The following is a 24,778-nucleotide window of genomic DNA, read 5'->3' on the forward strand; positions in this document are numbered from 1 at the left end:
ACCATGGTTGGTGCAAGGATGCCTGTGACCATGGTTGGTGCATTGGGGCCTGTGACCATGGTTGGTGCAAGGGTGCCAGTGACCATGGTTGGTGCAAGGGTGCCTGTGACCATGGTTGGTGCAAGGGGGCCTGTGTTGGCGCATGGCAGCCAATGGAGCTCCAGGGTGGGGAAAGAGGACAGGAATGTGCTGTATGTGACAGATACGGCGCATTCCTGTCCTTTCCTTTTGCTGTAGGGCAGTGCAGCAGGAAGGCTTGCAGCGCTGCCCTACAACAAAATATTGTAAATGAGGCCCAGAATGTATTGGTCGGGACATTTACAGTCTCCGCATGAGACTTCCGATCAGGCCCGGTTCTAGGGGTGGGCCGGGTGGGCCAGTCCCACCCAAACATGAGCCTGGCCCACCCAAACTTGAGCCTTGGCCCTCGCAGCGAGGGCTTGCAGGCGCGCAACGCCATAGCACTCAAAGGGCTTCAACCCCCGCCCCGTCGTGCGTGTCAGCCCGGCTGAGACAGCTTCGGGGCGCGCGCACACACACAGACAGTTTTTGAGATTATCGCAGCCGCACCCGAGTACTTCACAGGTCTTTAAAAGACCATTTACATGTTATCGAGGCTTTGTTTATTTTTTCACCCCTTCATCTCCACATGGCGAAAGGGACAAATCCTTTGTTTGACAAGGGTAACCTTTGCCTACTGTCCTGCTGCGTGGATATTTCTTTTTCTATGCAGTGCAGGAGAAAATAAGTTTGTTTATTCCTATTCACCTTTCCTGACCCCTGCAGATGCTTATCACATCAGGCTGTGACACAAAGTTTGACTAATGGAGTAGGTAAGAGAATGTGTTACTATTTGTTTTTCTTTTTAAAATCTGCACAGGCCCAGCAAGACACATACTTCGTGTGTGCTTCATATAAACAGTTTTTATGATTATCATGGCCGATGCAGGACAACAATAAGACAATAAAAAATGCCCAGATAACTCTGGTGATTAATAATCCTGCTGGGGGCAATCATTTGTCTGTTAGTAGTTTTTAAATGCAGATGAACAGTATTTTATGTGGAGAGCTCAGTGGGTTACTGCCTTTGTCACAGATATCATTGTGTTACTTGCAGTTCAGAAGTTATAATCCTAACATAGGACAGTGACCAATGAACTGTCATCAAAGAGCTGCATACAATCCTGAATGGTATAGTTAGAATTTCGCTTTTTTTCTTTTGTGATATAGTTAGAACTTCCTCAGTCTTTTATTATTCTAAAGTTTCTAAAATGAGTATGTTTGGGCAGGTATACATTTTTATCAGTAAAGCCAACCCCCAACCACTGGAGTACTCTCTAAATCCCGAGTTTGTGCTTCTCCAGACCAAACCCTCTTAAAATATACTGCTCACCAGTATGGATGACATGTGATTCATACACCTTGTAATCCTCTTTGGCTTATGTGACATTCCCTGTAGACTGATTTACATACTTGTATGATTCGTTGTCTCTGTATAATGTGTGCGTGGTGTAAAGTACTGACACACACTACACTGATATGAGTAGCGCTGTACAACAAATGAAATGCATATGAGAGAGGGGCTACGTAAAGATGAGGGGCACTGTTGGAGGGTGGCAGTGAGGGAATCCGAGGAGGAGGTCTATAGGGGGAGGGGCTATGGAGCGATGAGGGGCACTGCTGGAGGGTGGCACTGAGGGAATCCGAGGAAGAGATCATGAGGTGGAGGGGGGAGCTAGGGAGAGATGAGGGGCACTGCTGGAGGGTGGCAGTGAGGGAATCCCAGGAAGAGGCCATGGGGTGGAGGGGTGGAGGGGGGAGATAGGGAGAGATGAGGGGCACTGGTGTAGGGTGGTAGTGAGGGAGTCTCGGGAGTAGGTCATGAGGGGGAGGGGCTACGGAGAGATGAGGGGCACTAGTGGAGGGTGGCAGTGAGGGAATCCGAGGGGGTGGTCAATAGGGGGACCATGGAGGGATGAGGGGGCACTGTTGGGAAGTGGTTGTAAAGATTATTTACGGAGAAAGAGGTTATTGGTGCAGCACCAAAAAAGACTTTCGGATCAGCGCTAAAGCCGGCCCTGTCATGGCCTTTCTGTTTTTGTTTATTTAATTAGCAGTTGGGTCATAGGGGCCACTGTGGAACATACTTTAAAGTGTGTGCTAATTATATTTACTGCTATATTCAATGTTTTAAGTTTGAAGTGGATTTTACTAATGTTTTTACCGGGAAAAATGAAAGTGGAGCCTGATGGTGCCTGATATGGGGCTGGGGCCCAAGGTCAGCTGTGAGATAAGGTGCACTGGAGAGGAGTAGTGGATAATCAAGCCTGTAAGGGAGTGCGCTGCAGAGTCCGGGGTCAGGTGGAGGTAGTAATGAAGAGGGATTCTCCCTGAAGGCTCGCACAGAGGGAGCCTGTAAGGGAGTGCGCTGCAGAGTCCGGGGTCAGGTGGAGGTAGTAATGAAGAGGGATTCTCCCTGAAGGCTCGCACAGAGGGAGCCTGTAAGGGAGTGCGTTGCAGAGTCCGGGGTCAGGTGGAGGTAGTAATGAAAAGGGATTCTCCCTGAAGGCTCGCACAGAGGGAGCCTGTAAGGGAGTGCGTTGCAGAGTCCGGGGTCAGGTGGAGGTGGTAATGAAGAGGGATTCTCTCTGAAGACTCGCACAGAGGGAGCCTGTAAGGGAGTGCGTTGGAGAGTCCGGGGTCATGTGGAGGTAGTAATGAAAAGGGATTCTCCCTGAAGGCTCGCACAGAGGGAGCCTGTAAGGGGGTGCGTTGCAGAGTCCGGGGTCAGGTGGAGGTGGTAATGAAGAGGGATTCTCTCTGAAGACTCGCACAGAGGGAGCCTGTAAGGGAGTGCGTTGCAGAGTCCGGGGTCAGGTGGAGGTAGTAATGAAGAGGGATTCTCCCTGAAGGCCCGCACAGAGGGAGTCTGTAAGGGAGTGCGTTGCAGAGTCCGGGGTCAGGTGGAGGTAGTCATGAAGAGGGATTCTCCCTGAAGGCCTGCACAGAGGGAGCCTGTAAGGGAGTGCGTTGGAGAGTCCGGGGTCAGGTGGAGGTGGTAATGAAAAGGGATTCTCCCTGAAGACTCGCACAGAGGGAGCCCGAGAAGTGTCACTTGCCTGATACTCCCACCTCAGAAACCTCCTCTTCCCATCAAAGGGACATTACATGGAAAAAACACTTTTTGAGAGTGATAATATTTAGAAAGAGATTTGGAAAAGAGTGCGTTTTACTGGGCCTTGTAAGACTAAGAAGAGATAAAGGAGGGCCCTGAAGCAGGCCTGCCCAGACATATATGCGATAAATCGAGCCCACAGTGGCCCACCCAAATGCACCCTTGGCCCACCCAAATAAAAATTCCTGGAGCCGGGCCTGCTTCCGCTACAGGCTTCAGACACGGAGAGTGACGTCAGGGGTTCGAAGATGGACAGGACTCAGGTGTTTTCCTCTTTCTGCAAACATGCGGCAGCGCATGCGCTCAGACTCAGCAAATAATGGCAGGGGCCCAAGTCACTATCAGAAGAAAGTGCAGATCTAAGACATTAGCTATTATTCATTGTGCCCATCGCAGCCCTGGCTCTGACTGTGAGCACGACAAACGACACACATGTCAATATATACGGGGCACACATGACACCCGGCTCAGCAGGGCAGTGTGTGTAAAATGTGAAACACTTCCCCGCTGTAACCCATGCTAGAGTTAGCCGTGTGTCCTACAGCTGCTGGAGTTCCGAGAAGATGTGGCCGAACACAGCCGTCGACTATGAGCCTGGGGAACCAGGTTTGGATCTCAGCGTCTGTTCACCATCCTGTGATTCTAGGCAAATCACTTGATCTTCCCGTTCCCAGAAAAACAAAAGAATAAAACAAAACTGACCGTATATAATGTAAGGTAGGAGAGGGGGTTAGAAGGGTATGAGCTGTGTCTAAGAGGGTGGGGGAAGGAGGGGCTGTCCCACGATAACTCTCGTAAGGAGCTACTTACAAATATCGCTTTGTCTTTTCTTATCTTTCGGCAGTCTATCTTGCTTGTAATTATTATACGCTACCAGATATTTTTTATTTTTTTTTTTAATTTCTTTATTAGATAGAGATCACGGGTACAAAAGGGAAAAAAAAAAAATGAAGAAATAAAAAGAAAAAGAAAACATAACCCAACATTCCATTAGTTATACAATGCAGGTTCAATTCAGTAAATTTGAATTACAATAATATTCGGCAGATTACAGTTGTGAGACGGCTGATATATCTAATATCCAAAAGAAAAGGAAGTAATTCCATTATATCGTCCATTGCAGAGAAAAAGAAAACAGTTAGTTAATAAAAGACACCAAATAACTCAAGACCATCCTACTTGTCCATATATGTACATACAGCACCCCAAATTAACTGTCCCAAAGCCATTTTCCGCTTCCCCTTAACACTATATAGGTTATATTCAATATTATACGTAAACAAGAAGCGAGTTCTCCACATCTCAAATGGGGGGGCTTCACTTTGTAACCACACTGAGGCAATACAAATCCTTAACACTGCGGCTGCCATAAATATCAGGTACCTGACTTCCTTACCAGAGTCTGTACGTACTCCATCTACATCTATACCCAGTAAGATCTCACTGATTGACACTTGTATAGTGACACCTAGAATCTCGGATAAGAACCCATTTATATATCTGAGCACTTCCGATAGTTTAACACAAGTGGCAAAGATATGTACTACATCAGCGTGTAAAGTATTACACCTAAAACACTTTCCATCAGGATCTCCTCCCCACTTTGCGATTTTATCGGGCGTTCGATAAAGATAGAACAGAGTCTTATAGTGTTGTGCCTTAAGATTAGCCGACATAAATAGACGGCACGCCAGTTCAATCGATAGTTCCAACGGTATTTCAGAGCACTCCAGTCTTTCTTCCCACCTCATACGATGAGTTTCCAGGTCGTTAGGCATTGTCTCGATAATTATATTATATAATACTCCTATACGGGAACACTTTTTATTTGCCTCAATAAGGGGGTTAGACACAATCACAGTTTTCAATTTAGCAAGATACTCACGCAACTGTAAATACTTAAAAAAATGCGCAGTGGGTAACAGGTATTGTTTCTTCAATTGGGAGAAAGATTTTAGCCCATCTGGTGTATAAACATCCCCCACTTTTGTTAAGCCTCTTAAACGCCAGTTAACTACTATATAATCCCAACATATATTGGGATGCAATACCGATGCAATTAAAGGGGTATAGAAAGACACATTTTGAATATTATATAGCTTCCTTATTACTTTCCAAACCTTATATGCGGCAGCTATCACCTTAAACCTTGTACGTTTGTAGTAGTTCCAGTCTATGTTAATAAAAAGACAGTTCTTAGCATCAGTCCCTAGAAGCAAAGAGTATATAGAAGGTTGTAGTGCATACTCCACCGGTCCCTGGCCAATTAATAAAATATTCATTCGCTGCAACATACAAACATAATAATACAAAAGGAAATCAGGGACTGCCCAACCACCCACTGCTCTAGGCAGCATCATATATTTCTTAGCCCGTCGCTCTTTCCCCTGAGACCACATAAATCTCATACATATTGCTTGCAATTGTGAAATACGTACAGAACTAATCTCTAATGGTAGACATCTATAAAGATACAACACCTTAGGTAATACCATCGTTTTCAAAATATTACATCTGCCGACAAGAGTCAAATGTAAACATTCAAACTGGTCCAATTGTTTACGAACCCCCTGCATCAGCTTCTGCCAGTTGGCCTCAACCGTAGCCAAAGCCCCAGCACAAATCTGTACTCCCAAATAAGAAACCTCTTCTAAGACTCGTGGATCGGCAAAAGACTTGATATTTATACACAGTATTTGAGTCTTGGCAGCATTTAATTTATATCCCGATACCGATCCATATCTCTTTGCAAGCTTTTCGATTTCATTCATAGCCATAGACGGTCTTGGTGAGAGCACAGCGACATCATCAGCATACGCCAATACACGGTACTGCTGTGTTTGTATCCTAACTGGAGGTACCCTACTGCTCAGCTCAATCATTCTTAAAAAAGGATCTATATACAAAGCAAACAGTAGTGGAGAGCATGGACATCCCTGCCTAGTTCCTCGTTGTATTAATACCGGAGCGGATTGATGACCCATTACATTAATCCGTGCACTAGGTTGTTGATAAAGTACCTGTATTGATTTAATAAAGTTTGGCCCGAATCCCTGTAATTTCAGCAAGTCCCATAAGAAGGCCCACGATACTTGGTCGAAGGCCTTCTCTGCGTCCAATAATATAAGACTAAGTGGGTCCCCCGACACCTTTGCATGATCAATTATAGTGATCACCCGATTAACATGATCGGTTGTACCACGCTTTGGGATAAACCCGTGCTGATAAATAGAAACCAGAGGGGTGATCACTTCTGATAATCTGGTAGCTAAGATCTTAGAATATAGTTTCCCGTCTGTATTTAATAATGAAATTGGTCGGTATGAGCCTGGTAAGTCTGCCGGTTTTTCCTTTTTCCTAAACACTGCTATACTCGCCTCCCCCCATGTTATAGGATACTCCCCTTGCTGAGCCTTTCGGAATGTAACTAACATATCCTGTTTTAAAACTTGGAAAAAAGATTTATATACTTCAAGCGGAAGTTTATCAGGACCCGAAGCCTTGCCCACTGGCAACGCTTTAAGAGCCGCTTCTAGTTCAAACATCTCTATGGGGGTCTCCAGTATATCTGCCAGTCCTTGATCCAGTTTCGGCCCAAGGTTTTGTCCGAGAAAGGACAAAGCACTATTACTATCATATTCTTCTGCAGCATATAAGCTAGCATAGAATCCTCTAAAGACTTCTAAAATACCACTCTCGGTTTCTACATAATGCCCAGCGTCATTTTTCATACTTTTAATTCGCTGAGCAGTTTCCCTGTTCCTCATTCTCTGGGCTAGACACCTCCCACTAGCCTCCCCGTATTCATACAACACCTGTCTCTTGACCTCAAAAGTCTTTGCTGCTTCCTTACTCCAATAGTTGTTAACCTTGGCCTTACCTCGCGTCACTGCGGCTGATGTATTATAAGTATCCCTGTTATGTGCAATGTCTTGTGTCAAAAGCTCTTCAGCGGTACCTAAATCCTGGTAAAGCTCCTCTAGCATTTTTCGCATCTGTTTTTGAGCATACAAACCATAGCTGAACACCTCCCCCCTGAAGGCTGCTTTAAACGTATCCCAAACTATCCCAACACCTGTGCTTCCCCTGTTTAAATTAAAAAACTCACAAATCCACTCATTCATATGTTCTTGAAATTTAACGTCCAACAACAGCTTGCGGTCAAAAGAAAAATCCCGGGGTTTGCAGGGTGGAAATAAAGCCCGGATGGACAGCACAACTGGCCCATGATCAGATGTTGCTCGGGGATAGACCTGAATTTGTGCGTCATAAAGCAGGTTATGTGTAACTAAAAAATAATCTAGGCGAAATAATTTTTGGTGGGGAGCCAAATAAAAAGTATAACCGGGCTCAGTTTTTCTAAGATAGGCCCAAGCATCAGTTAGTCCATGTGCTTTCACCAATGAGCTTAACGCCCTATACACCTTTGGTTTCCTACCTACATACCTATATTGATCACTGCCTATTGTACCAGAGTGGAGATTAATATTCAAATCACCACAAAGAATAACAGGAGCGGTCCAGGTTGCTAATTCAACATTCAAATATTCTAAGACTGCTGCCTCATCGAAATTAGATCCATAGATGGAGCAGACAGTACATTTGAAAGCTCCTACTTTACATTCAGTGATTGCCCACCTTCCAGCATTATCCTCTAAAGCTCGTCCGCCTTCAATTAGATTTCTCTTAGCCAAAATAGCAACCCCCCGCAATGTAATCGACTGTTTAGTACACACCAGCACATTATACCCAAGCTCGCTTAAGTACTTTCGCTTAGACCATGCAAGGTGTGTCTCTTGCAATGCAATGATATCACAATTAAGCCACTGCAATTCCCGGGCAACACGTTGCCTTTTATTTAAAGCATTCAAGCCTCTCACATTTAGTGTACCTATTCTTAACTTTCTAACTACCATCTACTCTAGTTCTAGAAAAAATAGTCTGCCACCTATCCTGCATTATTTTCACACAGTCAATCAAAATTATACCCGTGGTCCCTGTTTTCCCTTTTTTAACCATCCCACCCTGACCCCCCACTGACCCCAACCCGAGGTCTCCCTCCCTTCCTCCCCCTCCCACCCCCTCCCTAGATCAACACCCCATTGTGAGCAAAAGGACATAGTCCTTAGTGATGTGAGTGTGCAGGATCCACCTCGGCAGAGAATCTGTCAGACTGCTACCCTCTCATTACATTACATTATATGTTGTCTATTTCTACTTAAGTAGCATATTACTAAGCCTGTTATCCACCCTACATTAAGCGATGGTCTTCAAATATGCTTGGGCTTGTACCTCAGAAGTGAAATATTTAACCTGACTTTTATAAATCACCTTGAGTTTGGCAGGATTCAAAAGGAATACCTGCGCACCCTTAGCTTGGAATGGCTGAAATAATTGTCGAAATTGCCATCTTAAGGTCACGGTAGCTGAACAGTAGTCCGGCCTAACAAAAAAATCACACCCTGACCCCTTGCGTCGTTTATCAGGGCGAGCCAAATCGTATAGTGCTTCTCTCAAAACAAAATTATTTACACAAATTAGAATTGCTCGTGGAAACACTTTAGAACCTGCCAAGGGTGTTAATTCCCCGCGGGTCTTACGAAGAACAAATGGATATCTGTGCGCCCTGGTGATCTCCTTCTCCCACTGCCATTCGGCTAATTCTGGGAATGCTTCGGTGAAAGTCTCGATGATGAACTTTCGGGCATCTTTCCCTTCTTTCATCTCTGGAATTCCAAGGACGCGCAGGTTATTGCGTCGCGCGCGATTTTCCAGATCCGTCATCTTCCATTCGATATCCTCTCGAGTGGCCTGTAAAGTCTCTATCGCGGTTTGCTGCTTGGTAATGATATCTTCAGTACTCGATATTCGTTCCTCTGTCTCAGTCACCCGATTAGTAAGTTCATTCACTGACTTGACCATCCGTCGCATAGTGTTCTGTAGTTTTCGAACTGCACTTTGAGTGCGGCTACTTTCAGCCTTAGTCTCAGCCCGATGGGCCATGATGCTCTTGTATATTAGGTCCAAAGTAACATCCTTAGCGCCTTGATCTGGATCCTGTAATTGGGACTCCGCTCCCCCCGATTGCCAGGTAGGTTGTATAAGAGGAGTCTTCTCCTGTGAAGCTCCTTCAGTTTCGGGATTTCGCCGAATTGTACCTTGTTGATCCAGTAATCTCTTTGTTTGTTTAGGTGAGTGTATCAGGTCGTCGTATTCCTCATTCAAATCTTCATCATCTGTGAGTGCCACCTCATCGCAAAAAATAAATAAAAAGTCTCTTCTATCCTTGAGACTGTCTCTAACAGACGTGCTGCTAGTTTTGACTGAAAGCCCCCTCTGAACCTGTTGTATTCTGCAGACCGGTGGTAGGAGGAGAGGGGGGTCAGAAGGGTATGAGCTGTGTCTAAGGGGGGTGGAGAGAGGGGCTGCCCCGCTATAACAATAACTCTCGTAAGGAGCTACTTACAAATATCGCTTTGTCTTTTCTTATCTTTCGGCAGTCTATCTTGCTTGTAATTATTATACGCTACCAGATATTTAAGCGCACTGACGTCGGCAATGACGTGCCCCCTCTTTTCAAATAATTAAATGAAGAGGTCTTATGTTAATTGACGGAGTCTTTTCTGTCCCGAAACAAAGGCCTTGAGTAGGGTCCCCTGAGGAGCCGAGATGTCAGTCCCGTGCTACTTCAACACCCCTCCGCCCCCAGAAGAGATGGAACTTCCCAAAGGGAGCTGAAAGTTATGGGGAATTCCCGGAGTGAGCCCCATCTTCCCGTCTGCGCCCCTCTGCTTCGGAGATCTCACCTCACATGAACCCTAAGAAAGGGGCGAATTTTTTTACAGTAAAAATCTATTGCATATTTGTGATAAAATCAGGAGATTTAGAATGGAAAGGAGGGACACCCAGAGTGATCTTGTTGAGGGAACTGTACGAGGCCATGCCCCCCTATACTCCAGAGGTCACAGTATGGAGCTCTATGAGTGAAACACACCTGGCCGTGGCCCGTCCCTGCACTCCTGGTGTCACCATATCTAGCTCCGGTGTGACACATGGAGCTCCTTGTGAAACACACACCTGGCTGTGGCCCGGTCCCTGCACTGCAGATGTCCCCGTATCAAGCTCTGGTGTGACACATGGAGCTCCTTGTGCAACACATACCTGCCCGTGGCCCAGTCCCTGCACTCCTGATGTCCCCGTATCTAGCTCTGGTGTGACACATGGAGCTCCTTGTGAAACACACACCTGCCCGTGGCCCAGTCACTGCACTCCAGATGTCCCCGTATCTAGCTCTGGTGCGACACGTGGAGCTCCTTGTGAAACACATACCTGGCTGTGGCCCAGTCCCTGCACTCCAGATGTCCCCGTATCTAGCTCTGGTGTGACACATGGAGCTCCTTGTGAAACACATACCTGGCTGTGGCCCGGTCCCTGCACTCCAGATGTCCCCGTATCTTGCTCTTGTGTGACATATGGAGGTCCTTGTGCAACACATACCTGACCGTGGCCCAGTCCCTGCACTCCTGATGTCACTATGCCTAGCTCTGGTGTAACACATGGGGCTCTTTGTGAAACACGTACCTGGATGTGGCCCACTCCTTGCACTCCTGGTGTCACCACTTCTAGCTCTGGTGCGACACATGGAGCTCTTTGTCTAACACATACCTGGACGTGGCCCAGTCCCTGCACTCCTGATGTCACCGTATCTAGCTCTGGTGTGACACATGGAGCTCTTTGTGAAACACATGCCTGGTCGTGGCCCAGCCCCTGCACTCCTGATGTCACTGTTTCTAGCTCTGGTGTGACACATGGAGCTCCTTGTGAAAGACATTGCTGGGCAGTGCACAAGTCCCGTGCCCCTTAGTTTCATCATACAGAGTTCTTTGTACCTCCAGTACTTCCCTCAAATTGAATGTCACCACATGGAGCTCCTTGTGAAACACACATGTGGGACTTCACCAGTGCTTTGACTCCTGATGTTACCTCATGCAGCTCTTTGTGAAAGGCATGACAAGGTCTTGCCCTACTCCTTGCACCCCTTTGTTCACCACATGGAGTTCCTTGTGAAAGACGTAACCTACTCCAGCACCACTCCGGCTTCCCTTTTTTTCACAGCACATGGAGGTCTTTAGCAAGGACATACCCAGGCCTCCACCACTCCCCGAACCCCTTGTTTCACCACATGGAGCTGCTTGTGAAAGACATTCATGCGCCCTGCACCACTCCCTGTGTCCCTTGCTGTCACCACACAGACCTCTTTGTAAAGTTATGCCCAGGACCTGTATCACCTCCTCATCCTCGGTGGAACCATATGAGCTCCTTAGATAGGCGTACCAAGGCCCTGCACCACTCCCTGCACTCTTGGTCTCACTATTGTGAAAGGCATTCGTGGCCCTGCACTAGGGGTGGGCGGAATTTGCGGAATTAACCTTCGCAAATTATCGCGAGAATGTTTAAAATTATCGCAAACAAGCAGAAATATCGCGAAGATGCGGAAGTTTTTTTCCGGCATGTTCGCGAGATTTTCTGCATGGTTGCGGGTCGCCAACTTACCCATGTGGTTGCTTGCGGGCGCGGCCATCTTGTTTTGAGTTGTTCTCGCGGTGCATGATCGCGAGAAGAAAGACGTGATCGTGCGACGCATGACGTCACTGCGGGCGCGAACTGTCGCGAGACAGCGCAAATGGCTAAAAACAATACAACATCTCATGGAGAACGCGACCGGATCAAGAAAACTTGTCGGCGAACGCAGGGATTCAGGTAAGGCGATCGCGCGCGCGCGAGAATGTATTATTTTACAGCGCGAGCAAGAAACAAATTATCGCCAAGCTGCGGAAACCGGAATTTTTGACATTTTCGCGCTCTCCGCGGAACGCAAAAATGTCAAATTATCGCAATTTCCGCGAACGGAACGAAATTTTTGCCCAGGCCTACCCTGCACCACTCCCCGCACCCTTGGTCTCACCATATGGAGCTGCTTATCGTGGACATACCTGGGCCTGCACCACTCCCCGCACCCTTGGTCTCACCATATGGAGCTGCTTGTCAAAGACATTCGTGGGCCCTGCACCACTCCCTGTGTCCCATGCTGTCACCACACAGACCTCTTTGTGAAAGACATGTCTAGGACCTGTATCACCGCCTCAACCCCGGTAGAACCATATGAGCTCCTTTGATAGGCATACCAAGGCCCTGCACCACTCTCTGCACTCCTGATGTCACCAGAGTAAGCTGAGCGCCTTGTGAAAGGCATAGCTGGGTCCTTCACCTCTCTCTGCACTGCTGATGTCACCAGAGTGAGCTGAGCTCCTTGTGAAAGGCATAGCTGGGTCCTGCACCTCTCTCTGCACTCCTGATGTCACCAGAGTGAGCTGAGCTCCTTGTGAAAGGCATAGCTGGGTCCTGCACCTCTCTCTGCACTCCTGATGTCACCAGAGTGAGCTGAGCTCCTTGTGAAAGGCATAGCTGGGTCCTGCACCTCTCTCTCTACACTGCGAGTTTCACACACAGTGCACTTCGTTAACAACATACCTGGGCACTACTTCCCCCACTCGTGATGTCACCACACTCAGCTTCTTGTGAAGGACATACCTGGGCACCACTTCCCACACACCTGAGGGCACCAGTGAAGCTCCTTGTGAACGTGTGACCCAAGCAGGAGAGGAGTTGGCCTAACAGCAAGGGCTGTCGACCTCTAATCGAGTCTTGGCAAGGACGCTCAATTTCTGTGATTCTGGGCAAATCACTTAATCTCCCCCGCCTAACAAAAATGTAACGCAACTGGTGCTCGTCAAGTTCGCGCTAAATAAAACTCTGTAAAAAAAAAAAGCACTGGTCCCTGTACCACTCCCTGCCCTCCTGGTGTAACCTCTCTGATCTCATTGTACAAGTTTGTTCCTTGGAGGGGGGGGGGGGGGTCCACCCCCTAAGTCACCACAGTGAGCTCCTTCTGAATGTGTGACCCAGGCACCAGACCCTGTACCACTCCCTGCCCTCCTGGTACAGCCACTCTGATCTGATTGCAGAAGGTGTCCTCCTGGGGAGGGTTCACTCCCTGCACCCTTAAGTCACCACAATTACCCCCTTGTGAATGAGTGATCAGGTCGAAGGTCTCAGTACAACACCCAGCCCTGGTGCCACCACCATGATACTGCACAAGTCTGATTCTGGGCGTGGGTCCTCTGCTTGAGCCGTGAAGTCACCACTGGGAGCTTCTTGTGAAAGGATGAGCCAGCTTCTCTTTCACTCCCTCTCTCACAATCAGACTCACTTCCTTACGGCGCTGCCACGAGTATTCACGAGGAAACCCCTGCTCGCGGCAGCGCGTGCGGGGGACAATCCACGCGCGGACTTTGTCCTTGTGGGAACTGCGTCTCGTCGCCCAGACCTGCCTTGGATATAATAATATTAATAACCACCATCATCTTTATTACAAAAATAACTTCTAAATATACATTTCTCAAACTAAATATGAATTAATCTCTCGAGCTCTACCTTATGTACCCCTAGTTTTATTTTATTACATTCCACTCTGTCTTCGGGGACCTTTGTCCTAGGAAGAGAAATCTCTGTATTTTAAACTTTGTTTCAAGATAAATAAAAGTTTCGGGTCGTTCTCGAGCCTCCTGGAGTGGGAGGAGCTCGGAGGAGGGACAGGGTGAGGTGACGGGGAGGATGGAGAGACACACCTTCCAGGGCTCCCCCCCCCCCCCCCACCACCTCCACCAGCCCCTCCCTCCTCAGACTGTATAAAACCTGCCCGAGCGGAGAACAAGCAGAAGAGGAGCAGCTGCTGTCTGAGGGGTCAGGACCTCACAGAGCACCCCCAAACAAGAACGACCCTCACAGCACCCCCAAACAAGAACGACTCTCACAGCGGACTCTTCGGAGACAAGACCGGCCTTCACAGCGCACCCCTTGGCGACAAGAATTACCCTCACAGAGCACTCCTCAGAGAGAAGAACGACCCTCACAAAGCACCCCCAAACAAGAACGACCCTCGCAGCACCCCAAACAAAAACGACCCTCACAACGAGTCTTCAGGGACAAGACCGTCCCTCACAGAGTACACCTCAGAAATAGGACCGGTCGTCACAGGGCGTCTTTCCAGACCATATCCTCAAGGAGAGTCCCTCGGATACAGGAAGCTAGACGACCCTCACCCAAGGGTCCCTCAAAGAAAGCGGAGGCGCGGCCCGTGACGGAAAACAGAGCTCCCGTCCCTCGGTATGTACAAACTTTCGTCCCTCTGTGATACTTTCCTCTTGTGAACAACCTGTCCACGCCTACACCGTTTAGTGTGAGCAACCTGTCCTTGTCTCTCCACACTGCACAGTGTGGCGCCTTACACTGATCGACAGTCTGCCTGGCTCTCACTTTACACCTGTCCGATCTCCACCTGCCCGTCTCTCTGTGCATCTCACCTCTGGTTCACATTTAACTTTAACTGGTCTCACCTCGTAAACTTTCACCAAATTTCAGCTCCTGTTCTCACCTCTAAGCTCCATTTTATCTCCTGCCCTAGTCTTAGTTTCACTGCCCAGCCCCATCTCATCCCCTGCACCGACTTCAGTGTCTGTTCTCATTTTACTACCTGTCCCTCCCCCCCCCACACCCGGTTCCTATCTGAATTCTGGCTCGAATTTTGCCCACTGTCCCACTCCTCCAAGAGTCTTTGATCACACACACTGTCTCGCTCATGTCTCTCTCATCTCACCCACTGTCCCACTCTCATGTGTCTTCCATCTCACCTTCTGTCCCACTCACGTCTTCCATCTTACTCACTGTCCCACTCTCACGTTTTCCATCACACTCACTGTCCCACTCTCACATGTCTTCCATCTCACCCAATGCCCCTTTCTAACCTGCCTTCCATCTCACTCACTGTCCCACTCTCACGCCTTCCATCTCACTCACTGTCCCACTCTCGCTTGTCTTCCGTCTCACCCACTGTCCCTCTCTCAAATGCCTTCAATCTCACCTACTGTCCCACTCTCATTTGTCTTCCATCTCACCCACTGTCCTACTCTCACGTCTCTTCCATCTCACTCACTGTCCCACTCTGGCATGTCTCTTCCATCTCACTCTCTGTCCCACTCTCAAATGTCTCCTCCATCTCACCTACTTTCCCACTCACATGTCTTTCATCTCACCCACTGTCCCACTCTCACGACTTCCATCTCACTCACTGTCCCACTCTCACGACTTCCATCTCACTCACTGTCCCACTCTCACGACTTCCATCTCACTCACTGTCCCACTCTCACATCCTCTTCCCCTCTCACCTCTGTCTGATATTAGGCCTCTGGCTCCTGTCTCACCTCCTGTTCCCCATCTAACCTCGTGCACCAATCTAATCTGAGTCTTTCCCAGCTACCCGTCTTCCATCTCATTCTTACCTCCTGCCCCTCTCACCTCCTGTCCCACTCTCACCTGTGGCTAATTTCTTATCTATTGACCTCTCTCCCCTCCCCCAGGTCTACCACTCACCATGGAAGGCTTCGCCTCTGTGTACTACAGTGAACCATCGGTCATGGGCTTCCTCGCCAACGTCATCAGCGCCTTCCTGGTGGCCCTACAGAACTTCTTTTCCTTCCACACCAAAGTGAACGCTGAAGGGGTGGAGAACATCCTGGCAGGTGAGTGTGGCAGCCACAGATCACACAAAGGGTTACAGGTGGCGCTGGGATAACATGTATAGGACACTTGGAGGGAGGGGGTACACACTCGCGCACACAGAAACACACACCCGTGTTGACAATTCCTGTGTTATCTCTTGCAGGGGTCCATCTCATCCTGATTGGAGGACTGACACAACTCATTGCTGGCTTCCTGTGCTTCCGGAAGTACGATCACCTGGGGAGCACCGCCTTTGTGGCATTCGCCGCCCTCTGGAGCAGCTATGGGGCTACACGTGTCGTCCTGGGAGCGTATCCCACCATCCACAACACCACACAAACCCTGAACATTTCTAATAGCCAGACCATCATGGCTGCCTCCCCTCTTCCGGTCAGCGAGAGCGCAGTAGCAGGGCTGGTGGCATACACCGCCGTCGCCTTCATCCTCTCCTTCTGCTCGGCCACCGTTAACTACGTCATGCCCTCCGTGTTTGGCGCCATCACCCTCACACTGGTCTTCGAGGCAGTGGGGCTCTTCGGACAGTGGGCGCTGGTAGTCTCGGGGACCCTGGAGCTGCTCATTGTGTTGTTTGGGTTCTATGGTGCCACTGCCCTGCTCCTGAAGGGCCTGACCCAGAGGAATGTCCTTCCAGGCTTCGGGAACCCCATGTTCAGCGTCTTGCTTCTGGGCTCGGCCAACAGCACCTCTTCCAGTGGCATCGGGGAGGAGACCAAGAAGAACTCCAAGTACGCTGAGCCCATGGCCTTGGGACACATCGCTGACGCTGTGGCCTCGCTCATCTTTGCCTTTTATTCCTTTGGGTACATGAAGACCTTCTACATTGGTGCCATCTGGGTCAGCATCAATGCGCTGTCCCAGCTCTGCGCCAGCTACTACAGTTACTTGAGAGAAGACGTCTACCACACCACCAAGCTTGGACTCCACAGCCTGTTCTGGTTGCTGATGTCCTGGGAAGAGTTCATCCTCACGGTGCTCCTCTCGGGGGACAATGTGGACAAGAGCCGAGCGGGCATGGTGGGGGGCTGGTTCTTTCTGGTCGCTGCTTGCCTCCTCTGCCTGATGTCCCTCAACAGAGACCTCCTGGAGGTGCTGCAGAATTCATGCTTCCTCCTCCTCACTGTCTCCACCATCCAACAGATTCCACTCCAGGGATCCCATATCTTCTTCGGAGTGGTCTGCAGCATTTACACAGCCACCTCCCTCTACGCCACTTTTGCCAGCCTCATTAACTCCATCGCTGACAAGTCGTTGATCTCTACTGGACCCCAAGTGATGTCATCGGCTATGCTCCAGGACTTGCTGCTGTGCCTGAAGTGCGTCACCAGCAGGTCTAAGGAGGGCCAGGAGGTCAGCACTACCAGATGCCAGCTCCCTGATGCCCTCTTCTTCATCTGCAATGGCTTGGCCTCACTCTCTGCCATCCAGGGGTCCCTCGATGACCCTACCAGAGCCCACCTCTCCATCCCTTGGGTGCTGATCCCTGGCGCTCTCTTCCAGTTGTACGTCTGCAGGATCGTGGTCCAGAGAGGTCGAAGATTTGGGTCGGTCCTACCATTCTGTTATGCTGCTGTATGGGCCACATGGGCGTGGCTACGACTTGCAGGTAACTTGTGATCTCTTAATCTTATTCTTTACAATGTGCAAAATGTTTGCCGAAAAGTCCTATGGATCCAGTGTCATGAAGCTTCTGTGTGGTTTAGATTCTAAGGCATACCAGTAGGGGCAGTGGGGGTGACGTATATTTTTGGTTATTAGTTTTATTTGGAGTAGCCATGCATGCAGATAGTTTCTTGATGATGTCACATGCAGTTCTTTTTCTGACTGGGGGTCCTTTTAAGCAGTGACCTGAAGAAGTACCTGGTAGGGATCATATGTGATGGCTGCCAGGTGGAGGGCAAAGGGTGGAAGAGGAGTGCAGCTGGTGGTCACTAGGAGCGGACTAATGACTTATGGAACTATTAATGGATCTGGATAAACTATTGTTGATAATCCAGTTGTGGGAAGAACCAATAGTTATTATCACTTTTGTTCAAATAACTGCTCATTTCTTGTACCCGGGGGCATATTTACCAGAATTAAATTATCCCTTGTTTTCTGACACATGCGAGAAAACAACTTAAACTGGGATTAGGTGTTTCGAGAAGTGTGTTTCACCAAATCAGGGCGCACCTGTTTAGGATGAGGTGGAAGATACAGTTTTACACATCATCAGAAGCCAATATCTAGCACCATGATTGGCTGTTAGATAAGTGAGGTGTTGGACAGTATATGGTCCTCCTTCATCCCTTGTCTCTACTCCTAGCCATCTCCTGCCTTTGAAGGAAGAGCTCCTTCCTATGTTCTGTTTCATCCATGACTAACCCTCTGCTCCTCCTTCTCTTCCCTCTCCAGGTCCCCTGCTGAATATCCACGTCGCCAGTTATGGTGCATTCACTGTTGGTGCCGTCACCTTCCTGGTCATCAATGTCTTCCTGATGTCCTTGGGTAAGTCTCTCCGGATACCGATGTCAAGTCATCCCTCTGTTGAATACTTGAGGCCCAGGTGCCCTGACAGACAGCAGCTGCTTCCGGCTGTAGTGGGCTCGGGCCGGTGTCTGTCACTCGATGGTCCATATGCACCATAGGTCCATAGTTCTGGGGCATCGTAGTGTCCTCATCTAAAGACTTGAGCAACTGTGACCCCCACTGACCTCTGAAATATGTCATTTCCGACATCTGACGCCATCCTGTTCTGCTTGTTCCACAGTCGCCTATGCCAACGTGGTGCTGGTGCTGCTCGCCCTGCTGATGGAGACGGTGATGGTCTGTTTCCTGCTCTTCACCTTGGAATGTCTGCCCCTCGCGCTCGAGAGTAAGTGGACATCTTCCACTGTGGGTTCCTCTTGTGTGTTAATGCATGTCAGTGATCTCCAAAGGGTTAATTCATGATAAACAGGCAATTTCTATCAAGTGCCATCCCGAGTCCACCTGTAATGTGTTGGGGGCTAAAGGGAAGTGGTCTGTAGAAAGGACTGGAGTGTGCCTGACAAGCCTGGCTCGAATGGAGTCAGTTACAACCCTGACATGTGTCTGGTTCTCTGCCAGACCTCCACATTTCTTAGTGTTTTTTATCTGTCTCTCCACTTTTGCCTTAACATCTCCTTGTTATAATACGAAGAGTTGGGGTGAGCCCCATAACCCTAGGAACCAGGGCAATTAAGTATAAACCAAGACAGGGGTTCATGTACCAGTTTAAATGCATTACCACACTTAATTTCATACAGACCGAAGTAGAGTGAAAAATTAATCTATGTTTTATGTTTATATTTTATCGTCTTGGGTGGCATTTACCTTTTTTAAATCCCTCCTGAAGGAACCCCTGTCTTGGTTTAACATCAACGTGATCAGCACGCGCCTCTTTTTTTGTTGATAATATTAAACTTAAAGTCTAATTTTCCCGTCTTTGTGTGTTTTTTCAGTCACAGTATTGTCCGTCTTCAGTGTCGTCTGTATCTACGGAGCGGCGGCATCTCTTGGAAACTGCATTTTCAGCAAGGATCTTATTCCCATGGGACCACCTCTCTTCAAGGTACAGTGATAAGTACATGCAATATGTTACGATAACTATTCTTAAATTAACACTCAGTTCGATAAATGTGTCTCTCAAATAACCAGTCCATCTTAGTTCTCTAACTTTGGGATGTGCATGTGCTGCTCAAGGACAGCTGTAGGTGGCGCTGTCTCACCCCTTGTCTGCTCTTTGCACTTTTAGGAAACGAAGTCAGAGGAGAAAGTTGAGGCGTCGGACTCCTGCGTGTGCCCCGATTCCTATCGCACCAGCAGTCTAAGGACCATCGCTGCCCTGCTGGACCAGGGTGGGGTGTGCGGGGTCCCCACAGACACTGTCTACGCTCTGGCAGCCTCCTGCAAACACCCCGAGGCCATCCAGAAGATTTACACCATCAAGGTGAGCACCGAGGAGTAAACTTCCGGCGGAATTTACCCGAGGCCGAGACAGATGCTCTGTCATTCAAGAATAAGGGATGCCTTTTACTAGAACAGTTAGAAGTCACCCTGTGGGCGGGGACATTGTCATGGAAACGTCAGGGTAAAACCATTCTGTGTGATTACCGTGGTGATACCAGCCTGGAGTATGTACAGTTGGATATATTGACATGGAAATTACAGGGTAAAACCATTCTGCAGGTGAGGGTTTTCATGGTAATATCTGCCTCGAAAGTTCCAACTCCAAAACTTAAAAAAAAAAAAAGAAAAGCAGCCAGGTTAAAGGGTAGCTTGTCATACTTTGGGGGAGAGTGCGAGATGGGGGTGATAAGGGAAGTGTGGGCTCCAGTCCACACATAGTCGCAGGAGAGAACCCTGCTTTAGGGGCAGAAGATCCCAGCGAGATGCTATCACATGCACAAGAAAGATACTAATGCCCCAGATTACACAGTGAGTCTGCATTCTCAGACTGTGCAGATTCCATTGCATTGAACTCTGTGGCCAGTGTCTGTCTGCTATAGGACATTAGAAAGAGAGTAACAAAGAACAAGGCAACCCTGTGTGTCAAGAGGGACCGAGGGTAATAGTGTATTGCGAGACATAGGTCCCTACCAAACAACATAAGTATATAAACACAGAACTACAATTAGAGCTGTGTGGTACTTACAAATGGAAAGGATTGTATTTATTTAAACATGCAGTAAAAAGGAACAATAACATTGACAGTCCAGTGGGTAATGTGACGGGTATGGAAATCAACAGATTTCCAGACCTCAGGAATTTGCATCAATATCTGACATTATTGATACATATTTAGAACAGTCACAATGCCAAAAGACAACTCGTGTTCAACATAAATCATCATACATCAGGAGTCACGGTGTAAGTGTCATTAGAAGGCCATACAGGCTTTTAACTTGTACAATCTGTTGGCTAGCACTAGAGACATTTAGTTTATTTACAGAGGTGGTGTGATTGGGTCTAAGGTCACTTAGGTATCACGTCATCCTGCACATAATGTCTGAAGGCCCTGCCCTCCCCCATCTCTCTCTAAACCATTCATTACTTCCCTCTCTTCCATCCACTGCAGGACCGACCCCTGGAGAAGCCCATCTGTATCTGCATCTCCCACCTGGACCAGCTGCGGGCCGTGAGACCCCCGTTCAGCCCCCTGTTGTGGGACTTCATGGGGAGCGTCTACCCTGGGGGTATCAGTTGCATTGTCCAGAAGGGGGAGTGGCTGAAGAGGATGGGTACGTGTGACCTCTTCTGCATGGGCTGTTTCTTTGTCAAAGAAAGGTGGGCTGGGGAGGCTAGAGGGGTGAGGGCTACAAATGCCAGAAATTGTGCCTGCGGAAATTCAGGGGTGTGCTCACTTCATGTATATGCTGCTTGTCTAGATCATGCTTTATTCACCCCCCCATGTGTACCGACCCCCATCTCTTGCAGGAATTACTTCACCCCCCCAATGTCTATAGACCACCATCTCATGTAGCTAATGTATGTACAGATCAGGGTCTATTCACCCCTTAATGTCTGCAGACCCCCCATCTCAGGTCCTATTGTATGTACATATCAGAGTTCATTTAGCCCCCCCTAATATATGCATACCCCAGTTCATGCAGATATTACCTGCACGTTCACCCCTTGATATCTACAGACCCCCATCTCATGGAGGTATCACATGCACATGGACCCCCTGATGTCTACAGAACCCCATCTCATGCAGGCATTGCATGTACATTCACCCTCCTGATGTTTACAGATCCCCATCTCATATAGCTATTGCATGTGCATATCAGGGTCCAGTGACCCCCATTCTCTGTAGAGGTCCCTATCACATGCAGCTATTGCATATACATATTAGGGTGCAGTCCCCCCTTTAATGTTTAGCGACCTCAATCTCATGCAGGTATTACATGCACATTCACCCCTAAAGCACACAGACCCCGCATCTCATGTACCCATTGCATGTACATATTACATATATATGGCCTCTCAAGATATAACAAACAAATGTGTGCATGCCTTTCACAGTTTTTTAATCAGCCGCAGTCCGTGCAGGTAACAGCTGTGGGGCGGTGGGGCCGCGTTGGGGGGATATCGAGGGACCATGCAGAGGGACAATTATTTTTTTATTTAATTTCCCCTCTGCATCGTCCCTGGAAACCCCCCCAGCGTGGCCCCACCACTGTTTCCTGCACGGACCGTGTCTGTTTGAAATGCTTTAGAAGAGCTTCTGTCATACTAAATGGAGTATGTGTGCCCACTGCACAACTAGAGCAATCACGTCTTCAAGGACCTTCATCAACTCTTTATGTTCTGAGGCTAGACCATTCAAACATCTGCTCAGATTAAGCACAACCAAATGAAGGCACCACTGTACAGCAACTCTGTTCATGATGCTGAGAAAATAAATACAGTCAAACTCAAATGCTCAATCACTCACACCTGACTTGTTGCTGATTCATTTTTTTATGTTCTCCTTCTGTAGGAGTTGGACCAGCTTATGACATTGTGGGCACCAAAGACTCCATCATGATCCGAGTGCCGGACCACACTATCTCTGCCCACCTGACCGACATGACCGGCCCTCTGGCCATCACTTCTGCCAATCCCAGTGGGGAGTGTGACAGCACCCACCATGACATGGTCATCTCGTGAGTACTCATTCAGAACAGGGGCTGAAATCAGGAAAAGGTTGTGATTGGGCCTTCTGCATAAGAGATGGTGCCTGGGGTTTGAGAGTTACTAGATGGCTGCTAGGAGCTGAGGGCAGGGGCAAGGATTGTGGAAGGGCGTGAGCTGAAGATTCTGAAAGGTGAATGGAAGAGTGTTGGAGTATTGATGGGCGGTGAGCTATTTTGAATGAGTTTAGGCTTTTTTAACCATATGACTAGAATGGTGCTACTGAAAGGTGAAAGAAGGGAAAAGGGTGTTGATGATATCTCACGCATATGTTTTAGGGTATTTGAGATGCTTGGCATAAGCCTATATGTGGGTGCATTAAACACAGGTGTGTTTGACTAGTTGAGCTTGAGGTCAGGTAGATGTTTGCCTTCCTCCGGCTTTCCCTTAATCCCTAGCACCTGAGCCTTTGTCGATTATTTCTTTAAATGAGTGATTTTGTATTTCTGCTCTGTGTTTCAGGCGTCTACGGCACAAGCTGGAGGGGGTGCTGTGTGATGGGGACTCCTACGAGATGGTGGGCTCAACGGTGGTGAACTGTCTGAGAATAGACGAAGGTGGGTCTTAAACAATGCTTGTTTCTGTTTCATCTCTGTCCCCTGCTATTCCCAAACTAGATCAGTTGCATCCTTGGATATGAACAGGGGGCTCTGCACCCCCCATCCCTTCCCACCTGCCATGAGATTTGGGAAAAAACAGTCCGGATCCAGTGGATTCCTGGTGTCCAAGGCATACAGACTTACAAAGCCCAGAATGAATGGACAGCTGAAGCATTAAAGGGGCTAAGATGAATGCGTAACAAAGAGATGCACTTTATTGAGCCCCTGAGGAAAACTCCAAGCGCGTGTTCAGTTTGCAGGGATGCCACCAGAGGTTTCTTACCTCTGCCAAATCCTGACCCCTACTTTCAACTTTACAAGCATTTCTCTTTATCATTAGTCTGCACTATTGGTGTACCATCTTGCATAATTTGTTTCACAAAATTTTGCTAAAATTACGCGAACGGTGTGAAATTCAGTTCGCCTTTATCTTGCATGAAATTTTCATGGTAGCATATACCGCACATTAAAAAGTCATGTTAGATACTGGCAGAAGACTTAATCAGCAAAAAATGTCTCTTACGGAGGCATTTTATGCTCAAAACCATCTCTAATAAAGAAGAAATGTTGCAAATTGCATACTGCAAATTCATCAAATTTAGTAATAGTGCTTACAAATTCACTCAGACTTAGTTAGCACATGGACCCAGAACCTCCTTCAGTAAGAGAATATTCCCCAAGGCGGGATCTTTTATTTTTTTCCCAAACCCATTGTTTTTTCTCAGGGACAATTCCACCCGCCCAAGTTACCCAATGCCTGAAGGTCCTTACTCTAGTCCCATCTGAAAATAGAGACCTCAGAATCACAGATTCTTACATGCAAATTTACAAAATATTGACCATACACAAATATACACAAATGTCTATTTAAAGAGCATTAGACCAGATAAAAGTTCCTAATTCCAGTGAGACTCACTCCATAATTATTAAAATACAGAGTTAACTTACTATTCCATCTCCTGTCTGAATTTATTGGCCAAGTGCTTGATAGTGAGTTTACTGTGGGTCGACATTTTTTCAGGGGGATTGTTGTTTGTGGTAGATATTTTGGCAGTGAAAGATTTCGAGTCTGTATTTTAGCAGTTTGTTGTTTCCATGATATCCCACCCTGCCCCAGTCATTCAATGTCTCCTTGAGGGCGCAGACCCCACCCTTTCTCCAGTCAATTTATGCCATTGAGAGGGCGGTTCCCTCCTGGACTCCATCACCCATTGGATGCTGAGGAGCCAATCCCTACTGTGCTCATTATGCTTGTCTCTTCCCTTCCCTCTGCTGCTCACAGACCTCAGAACTCTCTAAGCCCTCTCAATCTCATGCTGTTGTGCTTCTTCCTTTCCAGGGATCCTGAGCATCGTGAGGGAGGGCTGCGTCCCCACCAGCCACGTCATGCAGACATTCGAGAGGGTGAAGAACTTGCAGGTGTGAGGCTACCATTTGCCACGACAAGTCTTGGTCTACTGACCACAGAAGCATCCGCACAAGACCTGAGCCAGCTGCCATTTGCACTTTATTAACCAGAAATAGAAGTATCACAATCTGAGGCTGGATATCCGCGTCGAGCCTGAGCTGAAGGGAAGACATTGCCAGAACAGACTTACAGACGGCAGTGGAGTCGGACATTCTTACAGACAGCTCACAATACTTTTTTGTCAGGATGCTTCAGTTTGATTGATTTGCAGATATTTTCTACCCT

The 24,778-nt window shown here is 48.0% G+C and overlaps 1 protein-coding gene across 1 annotated transcript; it reads left to right on the top strand.

The window, feature by feature from the left end:
- Positions 1–15,665: 15,665 nt before the first annotated feature.
- LOC146789077 (uncharacterized) lies at positions 15,666–24,510 on the top strand. Its single transcript, XM_085629980.1, has 10 exons — positions 15,666–15,813; positions 15,957–17,417; positions 18,206–18,298; positions 18,561–18,665; positions 19,273–19,382; positions 19,566–19,760; positions 20,889–21,051; positions 22,293–22,458; positions 22,949–23,043; positions 24,425–24,510. The coding sequence occupies exons 1-10, from the start codon at positions 15,666–15,668 to the stop codon at positions 24,508–24,510; spliced, it is 2,622 nt and encodes an 873-aa protein (XP_085486106.1).
- Positions 24,511–24,778: the final 268 nt, after the last annotated feature.

Source organism: Triturus cristatus, chromosome 10, assembly GCF_964204655.1.
Source record: "Triturus cristatus chromosome 10, aTriCri1.1, whole genome shotgun sequence".
Lineage (NCBI taxonomy): Eukaryota > Metazoa > Chordata > Amphibia > Caudata > Salamandridae > Triturus > Triturus cristatus.